This window comes from Maniola hyperantus, chromosome 16 (genome assembly GCF_902806685.2).
Source record: "Maniola hyperantus chromosome 16, iAphHyp1.2, whole genome shotgun sequence".
NCBI classification, from domain to species: domain Eukaryota; kingdom Metazoa; phylum Arthropoda; class Insecta; order Lepidoptera; family Nymphalidae; genus Maniola; species Maniola hyperantus.
Window position 1 is genome coordinate 2,120,356 of NC_048551.1, and position 25,212 is coordinate 2,145,567.

General features: G+C 38.1%; 1 protein-coding gene across 1 annotated transcript; it reads right to left on the reverse strand.

Annotated features, from left to right (window-relative positions):
• Positions 1 to 622: 622 nt before the first annotated feature.
• Positions 623 to 24,892, reverse strand: LOC117989550 (uncharacterized). Its single transcript, XM_069503979.1, has 22 exons — positions 24,741 to 24,892; positions 18,265 to 18,384; positions 17,582 to 17,751; positions 16,815 to 16,975; positions 15,890 to 16,043; positions 14,196 to 14,366; positions 13,481 to 13,538; positions 12,816 to 13,036; positions 11,544 to 11,646; positions 10,810 to 10,937; positions 10,108 to 10,395; positions 9,275 to 9,430; positions 8,857 to 8,979; positions 8,232 to 8,507; positions 7,426 to 7,646; positions 6,828 to 7,011; positions 6,234 to 6,429; positions 4,992 to 5,576; positions 4,562 to 4,743; positions 2,371 to 2,560; positions 2,036 to 2,149; positions 623 to 856 (listed from the first exon to the last, which is right to left on the reverse strand). The coding sequence occupies exons 2-22, from the start codon at positions 18,308 to 18,310 to the stop codon at positions 786 to 788; spliced, it is 3,798 nt and encodes a 1,265-aa protein (XP_069360080.1). The 5' UTR covers positions 18,311 to 18,384; positions 24,741 to 24,892; the 3' UTR covers positions 623 to 785.
• Positions 24,893 to 25,212: the final 320 nt, after the last annotated feature.

Sequence of the window (25,212 nt, forward strand, 5' to 3'; positions counted from 1 at the left end):
CTGCGGATTGGTAGACTTCACATACCTTTGAGAACATTATGGAGAACTCTCAGGCATGCAGGTTTCCTCGCGATGTTTTCCTTCACCGTTAAAGCAAGTGATATTTTAATTACTTAAAAACGCACATAACTCCAAAAAGTTAAAGGTGCGTGCCCGGGATCGAACCTCGACCTCCGATTGGAAGGCAGACGTCCTAACCACTAGGCTACCACAGCTTATATAAATAAAATATAAATAAATATATATAACCCCCCCAATATAATTGTTATGTCACCATGGTTTTAGCCGATGCCTACGTCATAATAGCTATCTGCATGCCAAATTTTAGCCCGATCCGTCCAGTAGTTCAAGTTGTGCGTTGATAGATCAGTCAGTCAGTCAGTCAGTCACCTTTTCGTTTTATATATTTAGATGTAGATAGGTACCTACTTAATATGAATGTAACATGTCTATGGCATAATATCATAATATCATGTACCTACCTAGTTTTAAAGTATAAGAAATGTTTATTTTTTAAATATAATAATATACTTAGGTAATTATATAGGTACCTACTACTAATTATTATTTAACATTACCGAGATATTATTATACTTATTAGATAAAAAATTAGGCGCATCTATTTGAAATAAACTTTATTCATATTATTATTTGTGTTTGTATTTGTAATAATAATTGAATCCCACTTTACAGTTCGCGAATAGATAGATAGTTTTATTTGAGAATTCCTTCACTTCACATTTAAAGAGTACCTACCTATTAGTAGGTCCTATACCTGGGTAATTTTATTTAAGGTGATAACTTGCAATATTTGGAGAGATTGCTAGAATTATGTTCTCCACGCTATATGGAGTATCTGAAAAAAGAAAGAAAATTATAACTATATTATTGTACTGTGAACGCCAAATATGTATAGTACGCAGCGGAAAATAATGATCATAGACCTTTAGAAATAGGTAGCGGTTTTGTAGAGCATTGTCTCTGTCGTTGAGACCGACAAAACGTCACATAGGTCTGTACGAGTGACTGAGACAGCGCTCTACAAAGCCGAAATCTCATTCTAAAGGCCGATGGACAATATTTCTTGCTGAAATCCCGAAGACCATAAAAATGCGGAAGTAGGAGTATTTCAGCCACATTGTGAGGAATAGCAGCTCATTATTCAGGGGAAAATAGCCTTCAGAAGACCATCAGGCCGAAGAAGAACATCGTGGCTAAAGAATTTAAGCCAATTTTACGGGAAGAGTAGGTAGGTACCCGATCTCTTTTCCAAGCAGCAGTGTCCAAGGTGCAGATAGCCCTAATGATTGCCTACCTCCAATAGGAGATTTTTTTTTTATTTATTTTTTTATTTTAGCGTTTAAACTACCGTGAGTGATTTCCATTATAAATACTATCTGTCCCGGCTTACTCACGTGTGTAGTCGACGTTAGCCCGACTAGTTTCGAACCCATCCGGGGTCCTTTTTCAAGGGAGTCCGTCCGTGACAATGGATGGATGCTACCCTCAGCGTGGAAACCGCTTTTTGACGCTAAGACAAGGGCATCAGTCGTGGGACGGGACACCATTAGCTCCGCGTGCCTGGATTTCGGTGACGGTTCCAGTGATGAAGAACAGCAGGAACTGTCGGGAGACGATCGGCAGCTGTCTCCCCCCCCACCCCAGCCACCCTCACAACGGGCTCTACGGGCAGCGGCACGTGCGTCCCGCAGTCAAAACCGCGGCGCGTGCGCGGACGGACTCCCTTGAAAAAGGACCCCGGATGGGTTCGAAACTAGTCGGGCTAACGTCGACTACACACGTGAGTAAGCCGGGACAGATAGTATTTATTTTTTTATTCATTATAGGTGTACGCTTGACCACAATCACACCTGATGGGAAGTGATGATGTGGCCTAAGATGGGACGCGTTTACCTAGAAGATGCCTTTTCACTCTTGTTTTAAAGATACCCGGGTTGTAATTGGTAGGAAACACATATCGCGGAAGAGTATTCCAAACCTTAGCCTTAGATTTCAAGAAGAAGACTGTACATACCAACGTGAACCCATTCGGTGTCGTGGTAGCCATACTCCTTCCTCGCTTCGACGATCACTTCGTGTAGAGCATGCATCACCGCTACTGCTAGCACCAACGCTGGCTCCCCGGTCGCTGAACAAAGAGAAATATTATACCCACAGGTTTTTCTATGATTAGGTACATCTAATAACCTAACCTAAAGAAAGAAATGGGTGGATGAGGAAGGCGGAGAGCCGTGTGTGGTGGTGCGCTAAAGGGAAAACCATAGGTACCTACGTAGGCATATAAAAATAATGTATATATTTGGTGTACGCTTGTTATAAATAAATAAATGAATAAATGTAGTTACTTACCCTTAGACCTCAAAACACCGTTATTGTTTAGGGAATTTCTCTTGAAAGAAACTCTAAAGTCGACTGGAATGTCGCAAGCGCCAGGCGGCTTGTACGTCCACGTTCTGTTAGTGAGTAAACGCCCTGAGGGGTCGTATACGAGCTTCTCAGACGTCCAAAGTCCCAGCCCCATGATAAAGGCACCTTCTATCTGAAAACACACAAAATAAACTTTAAATAAAAATTCTTTTGACTATTAAATAATATGAAATATACATACATACTCGTGATAAGCAGTGATAGCCTAGTGGTTAGGACGTCCTTCTAATCGGAGGTCGGGGGTTCGATCCCGGGCACGCACCTCTAACTTTTCGGAATTATGTGCGTTTTAATTAATTAAAATTAATTAAATATCACTTGCGAAACATCGTGAGGAAACCTGCATGCCTGAGAGTTCTCCATAATGTTCTCAAAGGTGTGTGAAGTCTACCAATCCGCACATGGCCAGCGTGGTAGACTATGGCCAAAACCCTTCTCACTCTGAGAGGAGACCCGCTCTCTGTAGTGAGCCGGTGATGGGTTGATCATGATACATACTCGTAAATAAAATAATCAAAATAGAACAAGAAAACTGTGGATAATAATTAAATTGTTTATTACTAAAATCTACTACGGTAAGTATATCCAAAATACTGCTCGACGAAATTGTACCATGACCATCCTGATGTTGGGCTACGAGGCTCTACAACTCTTCAGGCTTGCTGATAACCAAATAATCCAAAAAAAAAAAAAAACATTTTTCCTCATTTAAATTATTAAAAATCAAAACAATATTAATTTATAGGTTAACTAGCTAGCTTATGCTCGCAACTTCGTCCGCGTAGATTACCACTTACTATTTCACCCACTTAGGGATCTAATTTTCAAAAATCCTTAGCAGATGCCTGCGTCATAATAGCTATCTGTATGCCAAATCTCAGCCTTTTTTTAACGCTGGGAAATGCGTTTACGCATCCCCCCCTCCTGGAAGCCAGCCAGCTAACCAGCCAGCCAACCAACTGGAGGGATGGTACAGATCGCGCGGCGAGAGTTTGGCTTTGACCTTCGGGTGGAGGGGATTACTGCGCATGGGTACTGTCACGCACACAATACTTTTCCTTTTTTATGTACCAGGTTGGATATTTGAGTGGGTCAAAATTCATGTACAGTGGTAATAATGCTAGAAAATAATACGAAATAGATAAACTTCTTCATTTATTAAAACTATTGATAGTTATTTTACTTATATAAAATGTTTATTTCCTTTTAAAGTTTACAGAGACAGCGATGAAAATTCTAAATAATTGTTTTTTAATAAAATTATTTATTCCAAGATACATGTAAAATTGGTACATACAAACAAAAGAAAACTTAAAATAATTATTAAATACAAAAGTTAACATTAAAAAAAAGTCTTAGCAGCAGTGCTATTCAGATTCTTATATAATAAACAATTAACGAAAATAGCAATTCACTTGTGAACGTGATTGTACAAACAGAGGCAGGGAACGACTGGAGCAGTGGAGCGCCAATCAGAGCACCGCGTGCGCCTACACACCCGCCCCGCACCCCACTAATTGCCCGTTGATACCCAATTTCTGATTTCTGCGCAATAACGGTCAAAGCCAAACTCTCGCCGCGCGTACTGTATGTGGGACTCGTCGGCCGAGAGGCGACCGGAATACCCACTAAAACCCAGCGGCATTCCTGCACGTCGCCTGGTGACTGGGTCACGGGAACGCCAAAGCAATACACCGCGACCCAGTCAGCGACATCCGCCGAGGCGGACCCTCCACCGGGGACCCAGCTCGCGAGGTCCCGACACCGCACGTCTGAGGCGCACCGACCAAGTGCGTGCGCCTCCCGACCTCAGGTAACCTCCCAGTATGCTGGGTGCTACTGGTCCCTTTTGGATGCATCGGGCATCCGAGGAGAAGAGTAGATAGTATTCGGGCTGATGCCAAATCTCAGCCTGACCCGTCCAGTAGTTTGAGCTGTGCCTTGATAGATCAGTCAGTCAGTCAGTCAGTCACCTTTTCCTTCTACATATTTAGATTTCCTACAATTTGCATAAAGTGATAAGTTGTTAACTTAAACATAGAAATTAAAGTAAGAAGCCAGTTTGAAAGAGTGGGTTTGGTAAATATTAATTGGATATTTATTAAAAAGGTACCTGTCCAACATCAATTTCAGGGCTGAGACTGCGTCCGGTGTCTTCGACCAAGTCTACCCGAGTCAAGATATGGTTACCAGTTAACACATCTAACTCCACTTCAGCAGTGCAAGCTCCGTACACTGAATAGGGTGTCAACTTGTCCAGATTTGATGACATTGCGCTCACTTGGAGATTTATACCTGATAAGCGGAAGAACTTAGATAAGTTAAAAATATATTTACATGTCTGTGACCTTACACAATCTTAATGCTGGACAAAATCTTCCTGTCTTATATAGTAAATATATTTGGACCCTAGACATAGTCTAGTGAGCATTCTGCCTCAGACATAGTCGAAGTCACTATATACACGGGCATATTAAACATATTTCATTAATGAACAATAAGACAATATCACACATTGTATTGTTCAAAACAAATAAATTAACCTTTATTAAATGCCGCTGTTACGATGTCCTGCCAAGTGGGTTCATTAAGATCAGCTTTCACCGGTTCCAATCTCGACAGTAGTTCGTTACAGGCTTTGGTTGTCGCGAATGCAATAGATTCGCTGGTGATACTTCCATTGGTTGCCATACTGTTTGGAGAACTAAATGTATCCGCTCCTTTTACTGTCACAATACATAGAGGCACTTTTAGAGCGTACGCACAAACTTGGGCCACCTTTGTGTTGATGCCTTGGCCCATTTCTATTCCCCCATGGGCAATAAGGATTGTCCCATCAGCATGGTAAACTGATATTGTAACAGGGAAGTTACCGTCATACTCTATCGGATATGCCATCAAGGAGACTTGTAACCCTTTCTTCTTCCAAGCATTTTCAGAATTAAATTTCTCAATAGCTGCCCTACGCGCTTCGTATTCACAGTCTATTTTGAAAGTGTCTACCAGGTCTAAAATAGGAGAATTTTCAGCGGTGATATTCAGTGTCCGAACTTCAATAGGATCTTTTTTAGTAGCATCTGCTATTCTTTCCATTATATGCTCGGCCGCGGAAAACCCTTCTGCTGTTGCTGTAAAACAAAACAAAAACTACTTAGTATCTTACTTACACTGCATACGGAGTGTACAAAAATATGTAAATTTCAGTAGGAATTATGTCTTTGCCTGTAACTGCGCAGACCGCCATGTTGCAACTTCAGAGTTGCAACATGTTTTGCGATTACTATCATAATCAACCGATAGACGTCCACTGCTGGAATTAGGTCTCTTGTAGGAACTTTCACACGCCACGGTCTTGCGCTGCCTGAATCCAGCGGCTCCCTACGACTCGTCTGATGTCGTCCGTCCACCTAGTGGGGGGTCTTCCAACGCTGCGTCTTCCGGTGCAAGGTCACTATTTGGGACCCCCAATGTCTATCGGTTTTCCGAACTACGTGTCTTGCCCACTCAGCTTCGCAACCCGTTGAGCTATGTTGGTTACTCTAGTTCTCCTACGGATCTCTTCATTTCTGATTTGACCACGTAGAGAAACTTCAAGCATAGCACTCTTCATCGCACGCTGAGTGACTCTGAGCTTGCTTATGAAGCCTATAGTTAGCGATCATGTCTTGGATCCATATATCATCACTGGCAATACGCACTTGTCGAAGACTTTGGTCCTCAAGCACTGAGGAATTTTAGACAAGAAGACATCACTATATCAAGCTAATATATTTTATAATCCTTACCTGGAGCTCTACACCAAGTATTGCTGGGTTTATCAGTAATAACACTATACCCTTTGATGTTCCATCGCTTTTTGTTGTACAGCCTTGATAAAGGGTTAGCGATGGAGCTAGCTAAATTGTCATTTATTGATGAACCACCATCTGAGTAGAAATTTACATCTGCATACTGCATTATTCCATCGTTATTGACACCAAGCTAAAGATAAAAACACTCGTAAAGAAATATAGAATAAAGAAAACAATGCTCGAACTAAACCTATTTTACAAAAAAAAAATTAAGTAGGTACTTTGGACTTGGCCCGTTACGAATAGGTACTTAATTAATAGACCAGGCTGTATGAATAGAAAATTCAAACTATAATATTATATTTTGTTACAGCTACCTATATGTTTGGTGAAATAAATAGGTATGACTTGATTTGATTTGATTCGCTAAAGTGATTTTCAGTTATACTTACGCTCAAAAAACACATAGCAGGAAATGAATTCAGATTGACTTACAGTGGAAAAGATATAGAAATAGATGAAAAGAATAATATGATGGGGAGAATACAGAGGAGAGAAGAAGGAAAAGCTATAAAATAACATTTGTACCTCATACACAAAATAAGCTGGCATACGTTTCCCGATAACCTCCATATTGTCAGTGAGGGGCATCACGAGGGAGGCTTTACGGTTTAGTTTATAGGCGACAAGAGCGCAGGCGCAAGCGATCAGCGATGCCCGAGATGCCTTGCCACCGTACCCGCCTCCCAGCCTAGGGGCTTCTACATCCACCCTAAACATTGAATATTTCTGGTTAAACAAATCAATTGATTAAGTTTTGGTTAAAAAGACAATCAAAGTAAAAAAATCGTTACGGATTTTGGTAAAGCGTTCTATAAAGTAGACCATGCATCTTTATGAAAAGATCAAGCTCAAGTCTACAAACATACTCATAACAATACCATTACAAAAAACTGTTCATTTTTACGGACTGTCTTATAGTAAGTATAAATAATTACAGGTGTAAACCAGGGCTTATTTCAAGGTCCCATTATAAACTTGTTAAATAAAATATATTTATCAAAAATGATCTACGAACGCACAGTTTAAAACTAGTTTTGCCCTGGGGTAAAACTAGTTTTAAACTGTGCGTTCGTAGATAGGCTACTGGTAGCCTCTTTAATTTTTGTTTTAAAAAATATCTGACCTATTCAATGGCAAATTCAAAGTTTTCGCCACAGCAGCCTGAACCAAGTCCATCCACTGAGTCGCTGATCGCACGCGGAGTCCTCGACGAGTGGGAGCCACGGTACAGCTTTGAGTCTCCATGGTAAAGTGGTACTGATCCGGTACATGGAACTTCCCTTTAATCACATGTGTTGTGTCTGTGCCCCTATCTGTAGCAGTAACTGTGACGGCTTCTAGGATCTGAAATTTTAAGTAAAATCAATAAAGATTCTTTACAATGTTTCTCTACATTATTATCAACATCAATATGAATATTTAACTGAATATTGGAATAAGTTGATATTAGATCATTAATTCCTCTAGTTGTATTTCTTATACCTCTATATAATAATAAATATCAGATCATAGATTAATTTTACCAGTGATATCAATTTTTTGTATACAATTTGTAAACTAAATTCAAATGACGCGTCTAAAATTAGTACTAGGTATCCTTTTCACTATATGTGTGAAAAGGGTAGCACTATATTAAGATTACCTATACTACTAGATTATGCCCGCGACTTCATCCGTGTGGATTTAGGTTTAATGTAAGGTTAGAATAGGTTTTTGGTGTAGGATGTAAGCTTACTGTGTACCAAATTTCATCAAAATCGGTAATACTTTTGGGCCGTGAAAAGCTGGCAGACAGATAGACATACTTTCGCATTTATAATATTAGTACGAAATTATGGATAGTGTGGATTCATTATTATACATGTCAATTAAGTTTAGCTTAGAGATTGTGCACAGCACAATAATACCTCTTTATATTCATTCACTCACCCGCTTATCTTTATCAGGAGCTACCAAAGCGTCTTTGATTGTCAGAACAGGTTTAGCTGGATTCTTTTTATACGATACTCTCACTAAGCCCGCAGCTTTCAAAGCCTTTGTTCTGGTCACAGCTGCTACTATGCCAATAGGTTGACCGTAAAAAGAAATTTTCTTGCTTGCAAAGATTTCTTCTTCGACGTCAATAGAGGGGATACCTTTTGGAGTGAAATTGTTCTTTCCCGGGATGTCTTTTGCAGAGAAAAAAGCGACAACGCCTGGAATTTTCTGAAAAGTAGCACAGAAATTTTAATTAGACCTCGTTAATTTTTATCACTTGGAAAAAATCCAAGCAGATGTATTTTTATATTTGCTACATCATGATTTTTTAATACAAAAATAATAATAGTTTATTATAATATAAACAATAACGATAGTGACTGTAAGAGCTGGATTCTTCTATTTTTTAAAGAATATACTTTGGTACCCTGAAATATATAATATAATTATCAATTCAATTCGTAAGGCCCGTAAGTAGCTCATTTTTTTGGCCACGTGATCTTTATCCCAATAACTTTAAGGTTATAAGGGTAAGTAACTCAGAGTTTTAAGTTTTCAACTAACAAAGTTGACGTACCAAGGCATCACTGGCATCGATTTTCACGATATCTCCAAGACATATTGTAGAGAGCACAAAAGCAACATGCAAATCACGAGGGGTAGATATGCTATCTCCAACATACAACGCCTCTCCAGAGCACTAGAATAATAATAAAACGTAAATATAAAAAGTAAATGCAGTAAAGTTCAAAAATTAAATGAAATAATATTAATTCACAAAATAAAGACATACCGCAAAGGGTGATATGGATGATGTAGAAAATTAATAAAAGGGATCGTTAGAACAAAGTTAAACTCTAGAAAAGCGCATTTATTAAGAAAATGATGAATGCTTAACTTTATTGCTATAAGACGTAGGTAATAGATCCTGTAAGTATGCGACATCAAAGTGATTTTAGAGTTTACAGACAAAAATAGGCATAATAAAGTTGTACCTGAGTTAAAGCTTCCAGTTTGGTTACAGGCTGGTTCAGAGGCCACACACTTTTGTCGGTATCATAGGTTTGACTCCCGTGTGATACAGGTCGTTTCAAACGAGTACCGCCAGATTTGTACCGAGGATTAGTTGATGAATGTAGTGATAAGATTGCCTGTGGACAATGTTATTGGAAATTGGAATACAGAAAACATATTTTGTAAAACTACTTCCAATTTACGCTTGCATAAGTGGCCAAACAGGTCAGCCTCACTAATATCTAAATCACAAAATAATGCTTCAAATCTTTCAAAACCTTATTACCACTTTTCAAAGATAATAAGTAGGCGCAGCACGGATTTCAAATTTATTGTAGAAACAAAATACAAATAAAAAGTACTCCAAATTTACGAACAGTGGCTTATAAACATAGCAACATATTACTTACTACAATATAACTTATTATTCGACTTGCCACTTAAATCTGAGAAACTTGGGAAACGTTTCGGATAATTACTTAATGTCGCTGAGCCAGACAATTATTTCCACGAAAGTGCAAATTGTGGAACGAACATCTTTAAACTGTGTATGTTCCTACTAAACTTCGATTAACTTTAGTGGGGAGATTAGTGAAGCTATTTTTCTAAATAGCCAACAATTGCCTTAAAAGCTGGTTTTTCTAATACTATAGGCATTTTCTAGGTAATCGCGTCCCATCTTAGACCACATCATCACCTGTGATTGTGGTCAAGCGTTTGCCTATAATGAACAAAAAAAATACTGCAAAATGTTCATGGGCGATTACCAAGTGCCTTCTAGTTTGCTCGCTATTCCTTTAATAAAAAGAGTTACCTTATAAAACAATCCTAAAGCTATTGCTTTCCTACAAGCTGGTGCTGGTTCCGGTAAATTCTCTACAGGTTTTATATCTGCATCCAACAATTCCAGTGCCTTTTGCAGAGTGTGTTCATTGAACAAGATTTGCCCTTTAAGGTAGTTTTCAACTCTTGTCGCGTGAGTATAATCAGAGGCGATGGATCCGTAAACTATGGTGGAAGATACGACTTTTTCAACGGCATCTAAGGTGAAATGGAAACCAGCGTTGACGATCGCGTGAGCGTTTTGGGCGCGAGGCATTATCTGAAAATACAAGTAAATGATGAAATATGAATGGTTGCTTTACTAGATTCGTAATAAAGTTTTGACTTCTTGAAAGTATAATAAAGATAAAGAAAGCTGTATCAAAGCCCCTTGCTCTTACAGATTTCTTACATGATTCTATGCTTGCATGCAAGAGTAATAATATGAATGTGGTGTGTGTTTGTGTGTGTGTGTTTGTATGTTTTATAATAATGTGTGTGAGATTTTGTATTTAGGGCTCCGAAAATCTACCAGTTCAATTATTTGTATTTTCTTATCTTCTCTTATCTTTTCTTAGCATTAGAATCTCACTAATCACTACAGTCTCTTAATCGTGACGTTTTACCAGTGAACCTATAGTAAATATATCAACATTATAGGTAGGTACTCAATAGTTGATCATATTATACTAACCTTATAAGTTCTTATCAAGTGGTTTTCTGATAGAGGCGGTATCTTTACATTTATTATAAGCTTGTCCCTCAAGTCCGTGGCCAAAAACTTTTGTAGATTCATTTCACTGCACTTGAAATTGCTGTCAACTGAAAATACAAGTTCGTTGTTTTATTTATTTCAAAGTTTCATTCAGTTCAACTATTTCAAAAGGAAATCAAAGTTTTTTTATTCCGTTACAAGTTAGCCCTTGACTGCAATCTCTCCAGTTTGCTGATTCGCTAAATGTGCACTGAATGATAGTCACCAAGCTCTTTTGACATTTATTTTTAATCCATTGAAGGTTTTCTACGAAAAATTATTTTCGAATCAATCAGTGAAGCAGCAATGTAGAACCAACCAATGTCAAGTGAGCTCGGTGACTGTCAGTCATAGTTGAACACTGAGGTAGCGAATCACCGCGCTGGTGGAAAGTGATGACACAGTCCAAGATGGAAGCGGGCCAAATTGGAAGTGGTATAAGTCCCGCAAAGTGCTATTGCGCTGGAACCATGTCACATTAAGTAACATCGAAATGACGTCATTGTGACCTCAACCGAAACAAAAATGTACCATGAGGTACCGGTAGCTCAAAACTTCAGTCTAGTGCTGACATCACTAAAATGGCGCCCACGCGCATTAGCAATTTGCGGGACTTTTAAGCAGTTTTTAATGATTATATACCTTATCGGTCAAGCCGTATTTAAAGTACCTACCTAAAGTAATAACTGCATTAACTGTTTCAAATATAAGGAACACGTCGGATGGAAAGTCGTGATGAGCATTCTTCATGGCCAGGTTTCCTCCTATCGTTCCTATCTGCAAGATAAACATAGCTTCAGTAATCGATGTTTCGATCCCAACTTCGAACTTTTCGGAGTTATGTGCGATTAAAGCAATAGGCTACTTGACATTTTTTTTAAGTTGGTCTTAAATGGTTAATATTTGTCCTATTATATCAAAAAAATTAACACTATATTTTTTTGCGCCCTAAAAACCGTAAAACTTTAATTTAAAAAAATATTTTTCTTAGACAGGTGAAAACACTGTCGGCCATGTTTGGCCGATAGATTATCTGTGCTCTGACGTCATGCATTTGTAAACAACAGTATAACCCTGTGGTTATACTGTTGTTTACAAATGCATGACGTCAGAGCACAGATAATCTATCGGCCAAACATGGCCGACAGTGTTTTCACCTGTCTAAGAAAAATATTTTTTTAAATTAAAGTTTTACGGTTTTTAGGGCGCAAAAAAATATAGTGTTAATTTTTTTGATATAATAGGACAAATATTAACCATTTAAGACCAACTTAAAAAAAATGTCAAGTAGCCTATTAACTTGGTTTAACAACGGTGAAGTAAAACATCGTGAGGAAAAATAAATGCCTGAGAGTTCTCCACAATGTTCTCAAAGGTGTTTGAAGTCTGCCAATACACACATACACATCTTCGTGAATTCGCACATTTCTCAAAATGAAGTTCTTTAATATGCTAGGAGTATATAAATATGTAGCTCAGAGTCACTCAGCGGGCGATGAAGAGAGGTAGGTATGCTTGGAGTTTTTCTATGTGATCAAATCAGAAATGAGGAGATCCGTAGACTGGAGTAACCGACATAGCTCAACGGGTTGCGAAGCTGAAGTGGCAATGGGCAGGGCACATAGTTCGTACAACCGATAGACGTTGGGGTCCCAAGGTGCTGGAATGGCGACCTCGCACCGGAAGACGCAGCGTTGAAATACCCCCACTAGGTGGACGGACAACATCAGACTAGTCGCAGGGAGCCGCTGGATCCAGGCGGCGCAAGACCGTGGCGTGTGGAAGTCCCTATACAAGAGACCTATGTCCAGCAGTGGACGTCTATTAGTTGTTGATGATGATGATGATGATGATGATGATGATGATGATGATGATGATGATGATGATGATGATGATATAAATATGTAATTAAGTATTATTACTCACAATACACTCTAAATACTCACATTTTTCACTGGTACGTTAGCCACCAACTCTAAATGACGATGAAAATGTGCCAGATAACGAAAATTATCATTCTTCATCTGCCTCTGGCATATCGACATCAGCTCGTGGAGGGAGAGCCCAGCTCCGAGTACCAGGTTCTCGTCTATTATGGAGTCCTTCAGCGTGCTTATTGAGGTTATGTCGATGAACACACGAGGCTCCTTTGCCATTGGAAACACTCCTAGAAAATTATTTTTAAAGTAAAACTATTTTCATTCAAGAAAAACCAGGCAAACAGTTTTCCTCTCGTAGAGAAAAAAGTGGAGGTAGTGATTGAAATTTGATTTTTTTAGATACTTTGATTTGATTTTATTAGGTAGGAAACATATTTTTTTTGATAGGTTTAAAAAGGGATAGACAATTATTCTATCAAATAAACTTAAATCTAAAAAAACAACATAAAATAAACTATAAATAAACTTAAATCTAAAAAAAACAACATTAAATTAAAACTAAAATAAATTAAATTAAATCTAAAACCTCATCGAGACCACCGCATTTTATTAGGTACTTTATTAATGTTACGAGCTGCCCGCCCTGTTATCACACGGGTGTAATGTGGTGTCAGTGTGGTTGTTTTTGTTATATTACTTTAAGACAGCATTAAACTTAATTTGATTATTACCTTTTCCCGTATTTCCCGCGACGAGTCTGTAGCTGTCCGAACCTTCTCTAGTAAGAACCTAAAACAATAATGTGGTAAGTATAGTAGGTATATAACATAATATTATATGAATAGTTGTATAAAAGCAGCGTGTTAAATAACCAAAAGCTTTATTTGCTATAATCCGCTAAAAGAGCGGATAGCATGCGACATATGTACCGCCCGCCCTCCCACTGCTAAACATGGTGTTAAACATGGTGGCTGGCATTTCCTGCATGTTTAGGATGAGAGGGCGGGCGTGTTTCACAGAAATATAGCCTATCATGCTTTAGGTAAATGACTAGGTTTAACTAAACTGGTTTACTAGAGGGCTATTATTAGTCACTCACAGCATACATTTCCATAATCCTGTAGCGCTATGCCACCAGCGGCTCATCAGAAGTTGGCGAGGACAACATCACTAAGGCAGACCCGGTCTCTTATGGTGTCTTTTTGTGCATCTGGCTGGATGGAATAACTTATCTCGGAATATAGCCGCAAGCGAAGTGAGTGCGAATTTTTTTCAACTTTGAAATGTTTACATGCCCTAACTCAAACTTCAAATTACCTTCTCCTTTATCAGCCCGATTTGGGATTCTACTTTTAGAGGACTTTTAAAAGCTTAGGATCCTCAATCAGCCTGATTTGGGATTTTACTTTAGAGGATTTTAAAAGTTTGGAATAAGTATCACGTTACCTTAAAAACATCTTCTACAGAATACGCTTTGTACCATCTGTTGACATCCATCTGTATGTCCAACATATTCTCGTTGCTATTTTTATGTATGAAGCACCAATCCTTTTCTTCCTTTGTACATTTCTTTGTGCAGTTGTTGGCACACTGCATTTCGTGTAGATCTTCCACATCCTGAAAATCAGTTTTATTTGTGTAATGGGTGAAACTAGAAAGGTGGTATATCCAGAGGATTTATTGTTCTAACTATTATCCTTATTAAGGTTCCGTACCTCAAAAGGAAAAACGGAACCCTTATAGGATCACTTTGTTGTCGGTCTGTCTGTCTGTCTGTCGGTCTGTCAAGAAACCTACAGGGTACTTCCCGTGGACCTAGAATCATGAAATTTGGCAGGTTTGGCAGATCTTATATCTGGCATTAGGGGAAAAAATCTGAAAACCGTGAATTTGTTGTTACGTCACTCAAAAAAAATTCAATTGTAGTCATAAACTAATTATTCGTTTTTTCAATTTTCGAAGTAAGATATGACTATATCAAGTGGGGTATCTATGAAAGGTCTTCACTTGTGCATTCTAAAACAGATTTTTATTTATTTTTACGTATCATATAGTTTTTGAATTATCGTGCAAAATGTCTAAAAAATACGACTCTAGTACGGAACCCTCGCAACGGTTTTTATTTAATGGGTGAAATTTATTGTTTTAACTATTATACTTTTTTTTTTTTTTTTTTTTGAACTTTTTTTTTTTTTTAATACAATAAAACTTAAACTTTACTATTATACTTATACTATTTTATTATACTACAACGGGATAAAAAGTAGCCTATATCACTCGGTAAAATAACTATATTATCTATCGATGCAAAAAATCTCGTCGATCCATTGCTCCGTTGCGTTGGTCAATCATTGTGGCTAATTCCTTTGTACACAATCTCTAAACTAAACTAAAATATCACGTCTAAATCTATTGCTATCCCTTTCATAATGTTGCTTGCGGAAAAGGAAAGCACTAGATTAAGACCTAGTTTACTTTAGAGATTGTGTACTAGAGAATCGGCCCCAATGAAGGACAAACTAACAAACAAACACACTTTCGAAATTATAATAGGCATAGTGATTCTACGGTTTGGGTACGATGCCATGACGTAGAAACCAATTGAGGGTATGGGTTATTATTAATAACTTATTAATATTAAACCCCTCTTTCCAACTTAACCTGCTTCCATTTTAATTCCTTTAGGCGAGACATTTCACTGCGATTAATAGCCTCATCTGGTGACAGCTGGCTTATTTTTTGCGCAACGGATCAGCCTAGCTGCCCAACGCGGAAATGCAGCTAGTATTCTTGGCATCATTCCACGCGGGTATGATTTCTATAGTGATTAGATAAGGCTAGCTTTAAGTTCTATTACTATCCATACTTCCATACTAATATTATAAATGCGATAGTGTGTCTGTCTGTCTGTCTGCTAGCTTTTCACGGCCCATCCGTTCAACCGATTTTGACGAAATTTGGTACAGATATATCTTGCATCCCGGGAAAGGACATAGGCTTTTCATCCCGGAAAATCAATGAGTTCCCATGGGATTTTTAAAAACCTTAATCCACGGGGACGACGCGACGTCGCGGGCATCATTTAGTTTTTATTATAAAGAGATTACTAAAAAATAAATCTAAGTACTTCTATGTATTACCTTTAATAATTTCGCGTCATCTAGGACCACGTCTGTGGCAAAACTTTTGAAGGCATCCAGGATGGGCCGATAGCCCGTACACCGACAGATGTTGCCGGCAAATGCTCTCTCTACCTGATTCATTGTCAGCATCTTTTCCGAGCCCTCGTACAAACTGAAAAAAGTATCATCATGATCAACCCATTGCCAGCCCGCTGAGCACCAGTCTCCTCTCAGAATGACAAGGGCCCGGCCCTGTATAGTGTGGCAGACTTCGCACACCTTTGAGAACATTATGGAGAACTCTCAGGCATGCAGGTTTCCTCACCTTCACCGTCAAAGCAAGTGACATTTAACAACTCTACTTTATTTTCATCATGGAGACTGTATGTAATATGTATACAGACCCACTGTGTAACCCATTTTTTTAAATAAAAATGGCGGGGAAACAATCAGGCGGGTCACCTGACGGTAAGTTAAACAGTTACCATAACTTTAACAGCCTGTCACGCAATTGGGCCTTCATCTGATGATGATTTATCATCATCGTCAATCGATAGATGTCCACAGCTGGACATAGGTCTCTTGTAGTGACTTCACACGCCAATGGTCTTGCGCATTCTGATTCCAGCAGCTCCCTGCGACTCGTTTGATTTCGTCAGTCCACCTAGTGGGGATTTGGGGGGAGGTCGCTGTTATAGCAACTTGCGGTGGGCAGAAGCAGATTATCCCTAAGGCAAACTAGGCACGTGCCTAGGGGCGCGAGGTTACGAAGGGGCGCGCGCGATCATGTAGAATCCCATTACATGGCCTAACTAAAATTATACCTACTAATATTATCTTGGAGTGACCGAAACTGCCTGTTCTTTATATATGCCAAAGTGTCATGATGTGATGTTCTTCACTCGTTCACATAAATAATATAATCACTGTCAGTGTTCCGTACCTATACATGTTCATGATCATCCCAGGGGTGCAGTATCCACACTGGGTGCCATTGAAGGCCGCTAGTCTGGACTGGAGCTCGTTGTAACCATCCTTGCGGTTCCCCACCCCTTCTATGGTGGTGATGTCCCATTCGTGGCATGATAACACGTGGACTAGGCACTGGAATAGAAAATTACATATTATGGAGTTAATCTGTTTTTGCTACATTTTGTTTGTGTGATCTAACCCTAAATTCACGGTTTTCAGATTTTCCCCAACTGTCAGCTATAAAATCTACCTACCTGCCAAATTTCATGATTCTAGGTCAACGGGAAGTACCCTGTAGGTTTCTTGACAGACAGACGGACAGACAGACAGACAACAAAGTGATCCTATAAGGGTTCCGTTTTTCCTTTTGAGGTACGGAACCCTAAAAAGGAGTGTAATGTTCTCAGGGTTCATGTATGTAGATTTGTGAGTTTCTTTATTCCATCATAACTTCTGAATTCCAGAACAGATTTGGATATATAGTTGGGGATAGTGAAACATTTATTCTCTATACCTACTAGCCCTGAGTTAGAAAGTTGGCGGTGTTCCACCCCCTTAGGGGTTGAATTTTCAAAAGTCCTTTCTTAGTGGATGCCTATGTCATAATAGCTATCTGCATGTAAAAGTTCAGCCCGATTCATCCAGTAGTTTGAGCTGTGCGTTGATATATCAGTCAGTCAGTCAGTCAGTCAGTCAGTTAATCAGCAGATATGACATTCCTATCTTCCAGATACTTACAGAGTTAACAGCGACCACGTGTTTCTCATAAGTGCCCGGATGAGTCTTTGCCACGGACACCACGCAAGCGCCACAGCCGCCCTCATGGCACATCGCCTTGGTGCCCACCAGACCTAAAGTATTGCGTAGGTAGTCATTGAGAGATGTTGAAGGTGACACTTCTGAACCCGCTGCAATAAAATAAAATGAAAATATCGTAACCGATCGTTGTAAAAACTAAAAAGTCTCCAAAGTTTCTAGAACTATAATTTGTCCTTTACCGCCATGTTGGCACCATTCCTCAGATTGCTTTATTCCTTAGGGCATAGGGTTTACCTATTATTGTGTAAACTGCAATGGTGCCAACATGACGGCAAAGGACAAGCTATGATAGGCTGGCTAGACAGGCTAGTCTTTTTACCGTCACTGCTGCTGCCTTTTGTAGTTAAAGAATTTTTCTGATCTTTTTTTCTGATCTATAAAATAGATCGCTGATCGACAGAGTTTAAACGGTAGGATTAAACTCTGCAGAACGATGACTGATGTGACTGATGTTTGCATGACAAAATGATCATCATCAACCCATCACTGGCTCTCTACTAACTCTACTGAGCACGGCCCTAAAAGTTTAGACTATACGCGGGCTAAGAGGGGATAGGCAGACACAGTCACACTTATTTTTAATTAATTTAATTAATACTTACTTAAGCAATAAGGTTCTCCGTTAACTGTAAAATTAATTTTATTCATTTTGAATAAACGTTGTGTTGTTGTACAAAAAGAGTAGGTATTTTCTTTGTTACTTGTCCAGCCTGTTCATCAAGCTGAAAAAAAAAAACAAAAACCATTAGATAAGTGGGTACCTACCTGTTTCTAAAAGATTTTCTAATTCCAATAATGGAGCTGGCGAACGAAACGGTGTAATTGGATGAAATAAAATTTAACAGACGAAGCAAAAAACGGAGTGAAACTGAAAAAAATCTGTTTTGACCGAAATCATGAACTTCGGACTCAATTTCCGGTTAGTATTTCGCCGTTTTATTCACCAACTCTTTGCTTATTTTATTTATTTTTTATTTATACCAGAAAGTTGTAACAATAAAGAAAAAATTGCGATAAGTATTTTTTTTTAATACCTACCTAACGTGTTTGGTTTGGTGACGGCTATTAAGTATTCAAAAATTCTTAATACCTACCAACTTAGCACTAAAATAAAATGTCTCTTGGAAAAATAAGTTAGATAAGCAACCATATAATATGGTTGCTTAGAAAATAAATAATAATTATACCTAAGTATTAGGTAGGTATACCTAATACTTAGGTATAATTATTATGGCTTATAAATAACGAGCTTAGCTAATTTGCTGCGTAGTTTTCCTCTAGCGAAAAACTTGCCTTCTTATATTCATCATAATGGTCAATCCATTGCTGGCCCATTACTGACTATGGCCTGAGAGGAGCCCTCCTCTCAGGCCATAGTCCGCCACGCTGGTCAAGTGCGGCTTGGCAGGCTTCACACACCTTTGAGAACATTATGGAGAACTCTCAGGCGTGCAGTTTTTCTCACGACGTATTCCTTCACCGCCGAAAAGTTAGAGGTCCGTGCCTGGGATCGAACCTCCAACCTCCCGAATAGAAGGCAGACAGACGTCTTAACCAGTAGGCTATTACGGCTCGATAATCGTTGAACGGATAAGCTAGCAAATAGACAGACGCACTTTTATATTTATGTACCTACTTATCTAAATATATAAAAGAAAAGGTGACTGACTGATTAATCTATCAACGCACAGCTTAAACTACTGGACGGATCGGGCTTAAATTTGGCATGCAAATAGCTAATTATGACATAGGCATCCGCTAAGAAAGGATTTTTGAAAATTTAACCCCTGACAGCGTGAAATAGGGGTTTGAAATTTGTACAGTTTACGCGGACGAAGTCGCGAGCATAAGCTAGTTATATTATTATATATGGATTCAAACAAAAAGTTCACAGTTGAGTAGACGGTGCACCAATAAATACCTACCTCCAATATTGCTTTATCAATTATTATCACACCGGTAGCCGAAGCACACGAGTTAGGCCGAAGCGTGACAACACTGGGGTCACGAACAATTGAATAGGTACTAAGTATCTAATTGTTGCGAGACCGACCAGTCTTGGGTGGTCTTGTTACAAAAATAAAATATTGGAAAAGTTTTTATGATAAACCAAAATCGCAAACTAATTTGAATTTACCAGTTGCTAAATATTGAAAAATATTAACGGAAATGTGATGTTTTTGTCGAGATTATTACTGTAATTGTATAGTGGGTTGGTGTATAGTAGGATCTTAGTAGGATGTTGGATTATTTTATGTAACTAAAGGAAACCAGTCTAAACTGTTCATTAGTCGTCTAATTATTATTACTTGATTGATAATAACAGCAGAAATACCGTTCGAGTAACACATTATATTCTAACACAACCTAATCATGGATTTTATAGCGGACATAGTGGTATATCTTGTACAATGGTACGGAACCCTTGGTGTGCAAGTCCGACTCGCATTTTTACAGTGCGACTGTTTAGAGTAGAAATTAAATATTTTGGAACTAAAATGTTTTTATACTCTTTTCTGTCGATCTATAGGCACCTAGTTTTGAACTAGATCAAAATAAAGTAAATCATATGTGTTATGATAATACTATACTTATTATACGTAGATTTTTATCTTCCACGAAGTCACTCGTGTGTTCACGGTTACACGTGGAAACTGGAAGGTAATAATAATTAATTACATTTAAACAATAACATCCAGGTAGCATGATAATTAAAATTAATATGTGCAATTTTATTTTATTCCGTAAGTTTATATATATGTAGAATTTATATCTGCCTTAGTACGGGCGGGCCTACTTATTCAACTTAAAAAAACTGCCCAAGTCTGACTCACGCATCGCGGGTTCCGTACCTTGTAATTATTTTGTTACTTAAATTATCTCCAACTGCAAATATAAGTTTGTAATTGCAAATTTTGATGTGGTATAACGACAAATCTATAGTTTTCGGATGTTTCCCTTTACTTGTAATATAAAATATTGCTTCATGCCATGATTCAGGTCAACGGGAAGTAGATACCCTACCTATAGGTATCGATTACCCTTGCAACTTTGACTGCGATTGCACTCAATAGTACCGAAGTGATGAACAGCCCATGCAGCCTAAGGTTAGGTACCTACGCCCGCCAAAAAGATGCCTATTCACTCTTCTTTTCACTACTAAGACACCTAGATCGCGCGGAGCAATCGCAACTGCACGTCACACTAAATGCGCGTGTACAAGTGCACGATTGGTCACACTAAATGCGCCCGCCCAAAAGATGCCTATTCACTCTTCTTTTTACCACGAAATCACCTAGATCGCGCGTAGCAACAGCAACTGCACGTCACACTGAATGCGCGTGTACAAGTGCATGATTTGTCACACCAAATGCGCCCGCCCAAAAGATGCCTATTCACTCTTCTGTTCACCACGAATTCACCTGGATTGCGTATAGCAATAGCAACTGCACGTTACACTGATTGCGCGTGTATAAGTGCACAGTTTGTGACAAAAAAATTGTTGCTAACTCATGCTTAGTGTGTATTGTAGATTCTAGTTGTAAATAAAATATGTATAGGTAGGTAGGTATTAGATAATAATATGTATGATGAAGAGTGAGTTTCACGGCCACGATTCAAATTAATATCTAAATAGGTAGGTACATACTACCTATATAATATTAGCTAAAGCTCTCTTCGCACTACATATCCATCCGAATTGTCTATGAAAATATATTTTGAACTATTTGATTTTCCGGCATAAAAAGTAACCTATGTTCCCCGGGATGTAAGCCTAATCTGTACCAAATTTCATCAAAATCGGTTAAACTGTTGGGCCGTGAAAAGCTAGCAGATAGACAGACAGACAGACACTTTCGCATTTATAACATTAGTATGGATTTACATAAGAAAGATTGGGAATGAGTTGCCGTAGGGCGTTTGTGCACTCATCTTTGAAATCACGGATTCCGTAAAAATACGAATCGGATCGTATCGTATCGCAATCGTATTTTTATGACGGCCACTTCGTAGAACCACGGATACAAACCGAATACGGATGAGTGCACAGGCCCTTTAAAAGACTGTAACCATCAAAATATTATAATACTACTAGGTACACTGCATCCGATCCGATTCCGAAGGTGGGTCTACGCTAGGCGAACCGAGCACGAGCCGAACACAATTCGTCTAATGTGGACCGACTTACATTAAGCCTCGAACGAGCGCGCTGCGAGCATTTCGTTCGTGCTCGGCTGCGTTCCGCCTGTTGTCGGTTTTTTGACAAACACAAGGGATTTGCTTCGCGCTCGCAATGATCGAGGACAGTGATCGTTGTAGGTTCGTTGTACGTCCACACTTGACGCCGCGAACGACAAAGCCGAGAACGGCTCCGCTTGTGCTTCGCTCGTGCTCGGTTCGTCTAGCGTAGACCCACCTCGAGAATCAAGAAAGCACGCAACATCCGTCAAAACGGACGCAGTGTAAAATCGACATGCTGATTCGCTCCGAATTTTCGGAACGAATTTTCTTGGATTCGAATCGGATGCAGTGCGTAAAGAGCCTCATGAGCTAGAGAATCCCGGAAAACATTTAAAGTTACTTCAAGTAACCTTTCGGAAAATCTTTGTTTGCCTAAAAATACCAATCTTTACCTAGTCTGTACTCTTTTCAGAATAAATCAGATTTTTATCATTATCTTTATTTATTTACCTGGAAAAAGGCCTTATCTAATCTACTGGAATAATATTATTATGTCCCACTTGATAATGCCCGAAAATTTACCCGCTATTACATTTTTTAAAATCTACTCAATTTACAAATTTATATCATTTTAACTGACTTCCAAAAAGGAGGGTTTTCAATTCGGCCCGTTTTTTTGGGTTCCTTTAATGCTTTTAGTTTCGTCCAGTCCGTCTGTAGGTAGGCATGTCATAGCCTTTTTATTCCAACATATTGTAAAGTTAAAATTTACAATTTCGGCACAGCAGAAACTTGATAGCACCACAAAGATACCTACTTAACATATTTAAAAAACAAAAAAAATGTCTTTACTATTTATACCATTTTTAGGGTTCCGTACCTCAAAAGGAAAAACGGAACCCTTCTAGGATCACTTTGTTGTCTGTCTGTCAAGAAACCTACAGGGTACTTCCTGTTGACCTAGAATCATGAACTTTAGCAGGTAGGTAGATCTTATAGCTGACATTTGGGGAAAAATCTGAAAACCGTGAATTTGTGGTTACATCACACAAAAAAAATTAAATTGTGGTCATGAACTAATAATTAGTATTTTCAATTTTCTAAGTAAGATAACTATATCAAGTGCATTCTAAAACAGATTTTTATTTATTTTTATGTATCATAGTTTTTGAATTATCCTGCAAAATCTCGAAAAAATACGACTGTAGTACGGAACCCTCATTGCGCGAGCCTCACTCGCACTTGGCCGGTTTTTATAAGTAGGTAAGTACCTAATTATTTAATATTTTTTTAATTTAATTAATAATACGTAATTAAAACCAGCTAATAATATTATAATAAGCAAAAATAAATAATTATGAAGTTTTAGGTCATACTTAACAATCAAAATTGATACTTATCAGTAAAAACCCGGTCAAGTGCGAGTCGGAATTGCACACGAAGTTTCTGTACCATCCAAATCATCGTACAAGGTTATTACTCTTTAATTTTGTAATTTTCATGGCAGCCATTTTGAAATTTTTATTATTTGTTGTTATAGCGACAATAGAAAAACGTAATCTGCAACCACACAAGTAGATATGCAACTCTCTACCTACGTAGGTGTTACGGTTCATGAGATATAGCCCGCTGACAGATAGACAGAAGGATGGACGGACGGACAGCGAAGACTTAGTACCTCCCTAAAAAATTCACTGCTAGAGTTTGGCTAGCGAAAACAGAGACTGGAAAAGCTTTAAAAATATCACTAGGTAGGGCAGCTCTGAATAATTAGTATGACAGACCTGGAATAACCTAATTTGATAGAACAGAAATAAAAATTCTAAAGTATCAAATTAGGTTATTCCATACTTATTGGGGCGGCAAATTAAAAAAAATACAGTAGATATTTCCACGCTTTTCCAATATCTTTTTTCCTTAGCCAGACTCTACCACAGAATATATTATTATAATATGCTGCTACAAACAAAAAATCAAATAATATTAATCGCGATAAAAATAGATAGGTAGGCAAGTAGGTGCTATATTTTTCTAGACGCTCACCTCAGCCACACGAGTAGATATGTCTACTCTGTGCCTCAGCGAGCGGTTGCTCGGAATTCCATTTGCATAAAATTAGAGTTCACACTAAACATGCACAGATAAACATATTTTACGAGTAAGTATAGGTATAGGACACGGCACCTACTATAATGAAAATGAAAAAAAAATGAAAATATTTTTTTATTTAACTAAACTTGTCTAGTATTTTTGAATAATCTTTCTAATGATTTATTATGTACCTATGTATATTTACGTCTATCTCGAAAAAAAATCGCTACAAAAAAACAAGCGAATCGCGATAAAAATAGATAATCAAACCTAAACATAAAACCTAACATTTGAACCGACTATACGTTATTTATTTACCATAGACTGTAGACACTTCTTTCGCTCGAATTTTCCATTTACATAAAAGAATTGACACCAAGTAAGCAATGACATCTACATGCATGGCCGTAGCCAGGAATTGTTTTCGGGAGGGGTTTATCAGGGACTTAACCGAATCCTTTCATAAAAATTATCTCGTAAAATAAGAGTTCACAGCATTTTTTAAAACTTAAATCCATGCGGACGAAGTTGCGACATCAATAATTATTCAATAGTAGAAAAAAAATTTGCGAAATTTTTGATAATATATTTACAAAGATAACTTTACTTTTGCCTGAGATTTCGGGGGTCCAATAAAATCCCCCCTGACTACGGCCATGCCTACCTGTAATAAGTATTGTATACAATATATTATATCCCAAACACTCCCTGCAAGACAATAAACTACTTAACTGCGATATAAATTCATAATAAAGATAAGACCCTAACATTTAAATCGAACGGCTCCTTTACGTATTGTACGTACCTACGTCAGTTGCTCGAATTTTCCACTCGCATAAATTACAGTTCACACCAAAACATGCACAGTAAAAACCACATAAATACACACTTAATATAAAAATATAATAAAAACTAAATATAACATAGTTGGTGTCCGGTTATCGAACTTGCGATCGGCGAGGCATCGGCGTAAACACTGCTCTATAGTCTAACTGTAATCACAGTATTGACCATAGAATTTAGAATTTGTACAGAAATGTCTTATGTACTTAATGTACTTAAGTCGTAATTATTATAATTGTTTATGAAACGGTTGCATAATATAGGCTATTAAAACAAGAGTGTGGGTTTTAAAAACGAGCCGCTAGGCAGTTTTTATTACTATCACACGAGTGTTTTAATACTTACCTACTTAATTATGAACAATTTCATACACTACTTTATCTAAACTTCATATTATAAAATCCAAACCATAAAATCTTGGTAACAAATTGTCA

Coding starts and splice junctions, on each gene's coding strand:
- LOC117989550 (XM_069503979.1), bottom strand. CDS start 18,310: ATGAATAAAATTAATTTTACAGTTAACGGAGAACCTTATTGCTTAA. Junction 17,752..18,264: donor CGGAGAACCTTATTGCTTAA/GTAAGTATTAAT, acceptor ATTTTATTGCAG/CGGGTTCAGAAGTGTCACCT. Junction 857..2,035: donor CACCGAATGGGTTCACGTTG/GTATGTACAGTC, acceptor TTCTTTTTTCAG/ATACTCCATATAGCGTGGAG.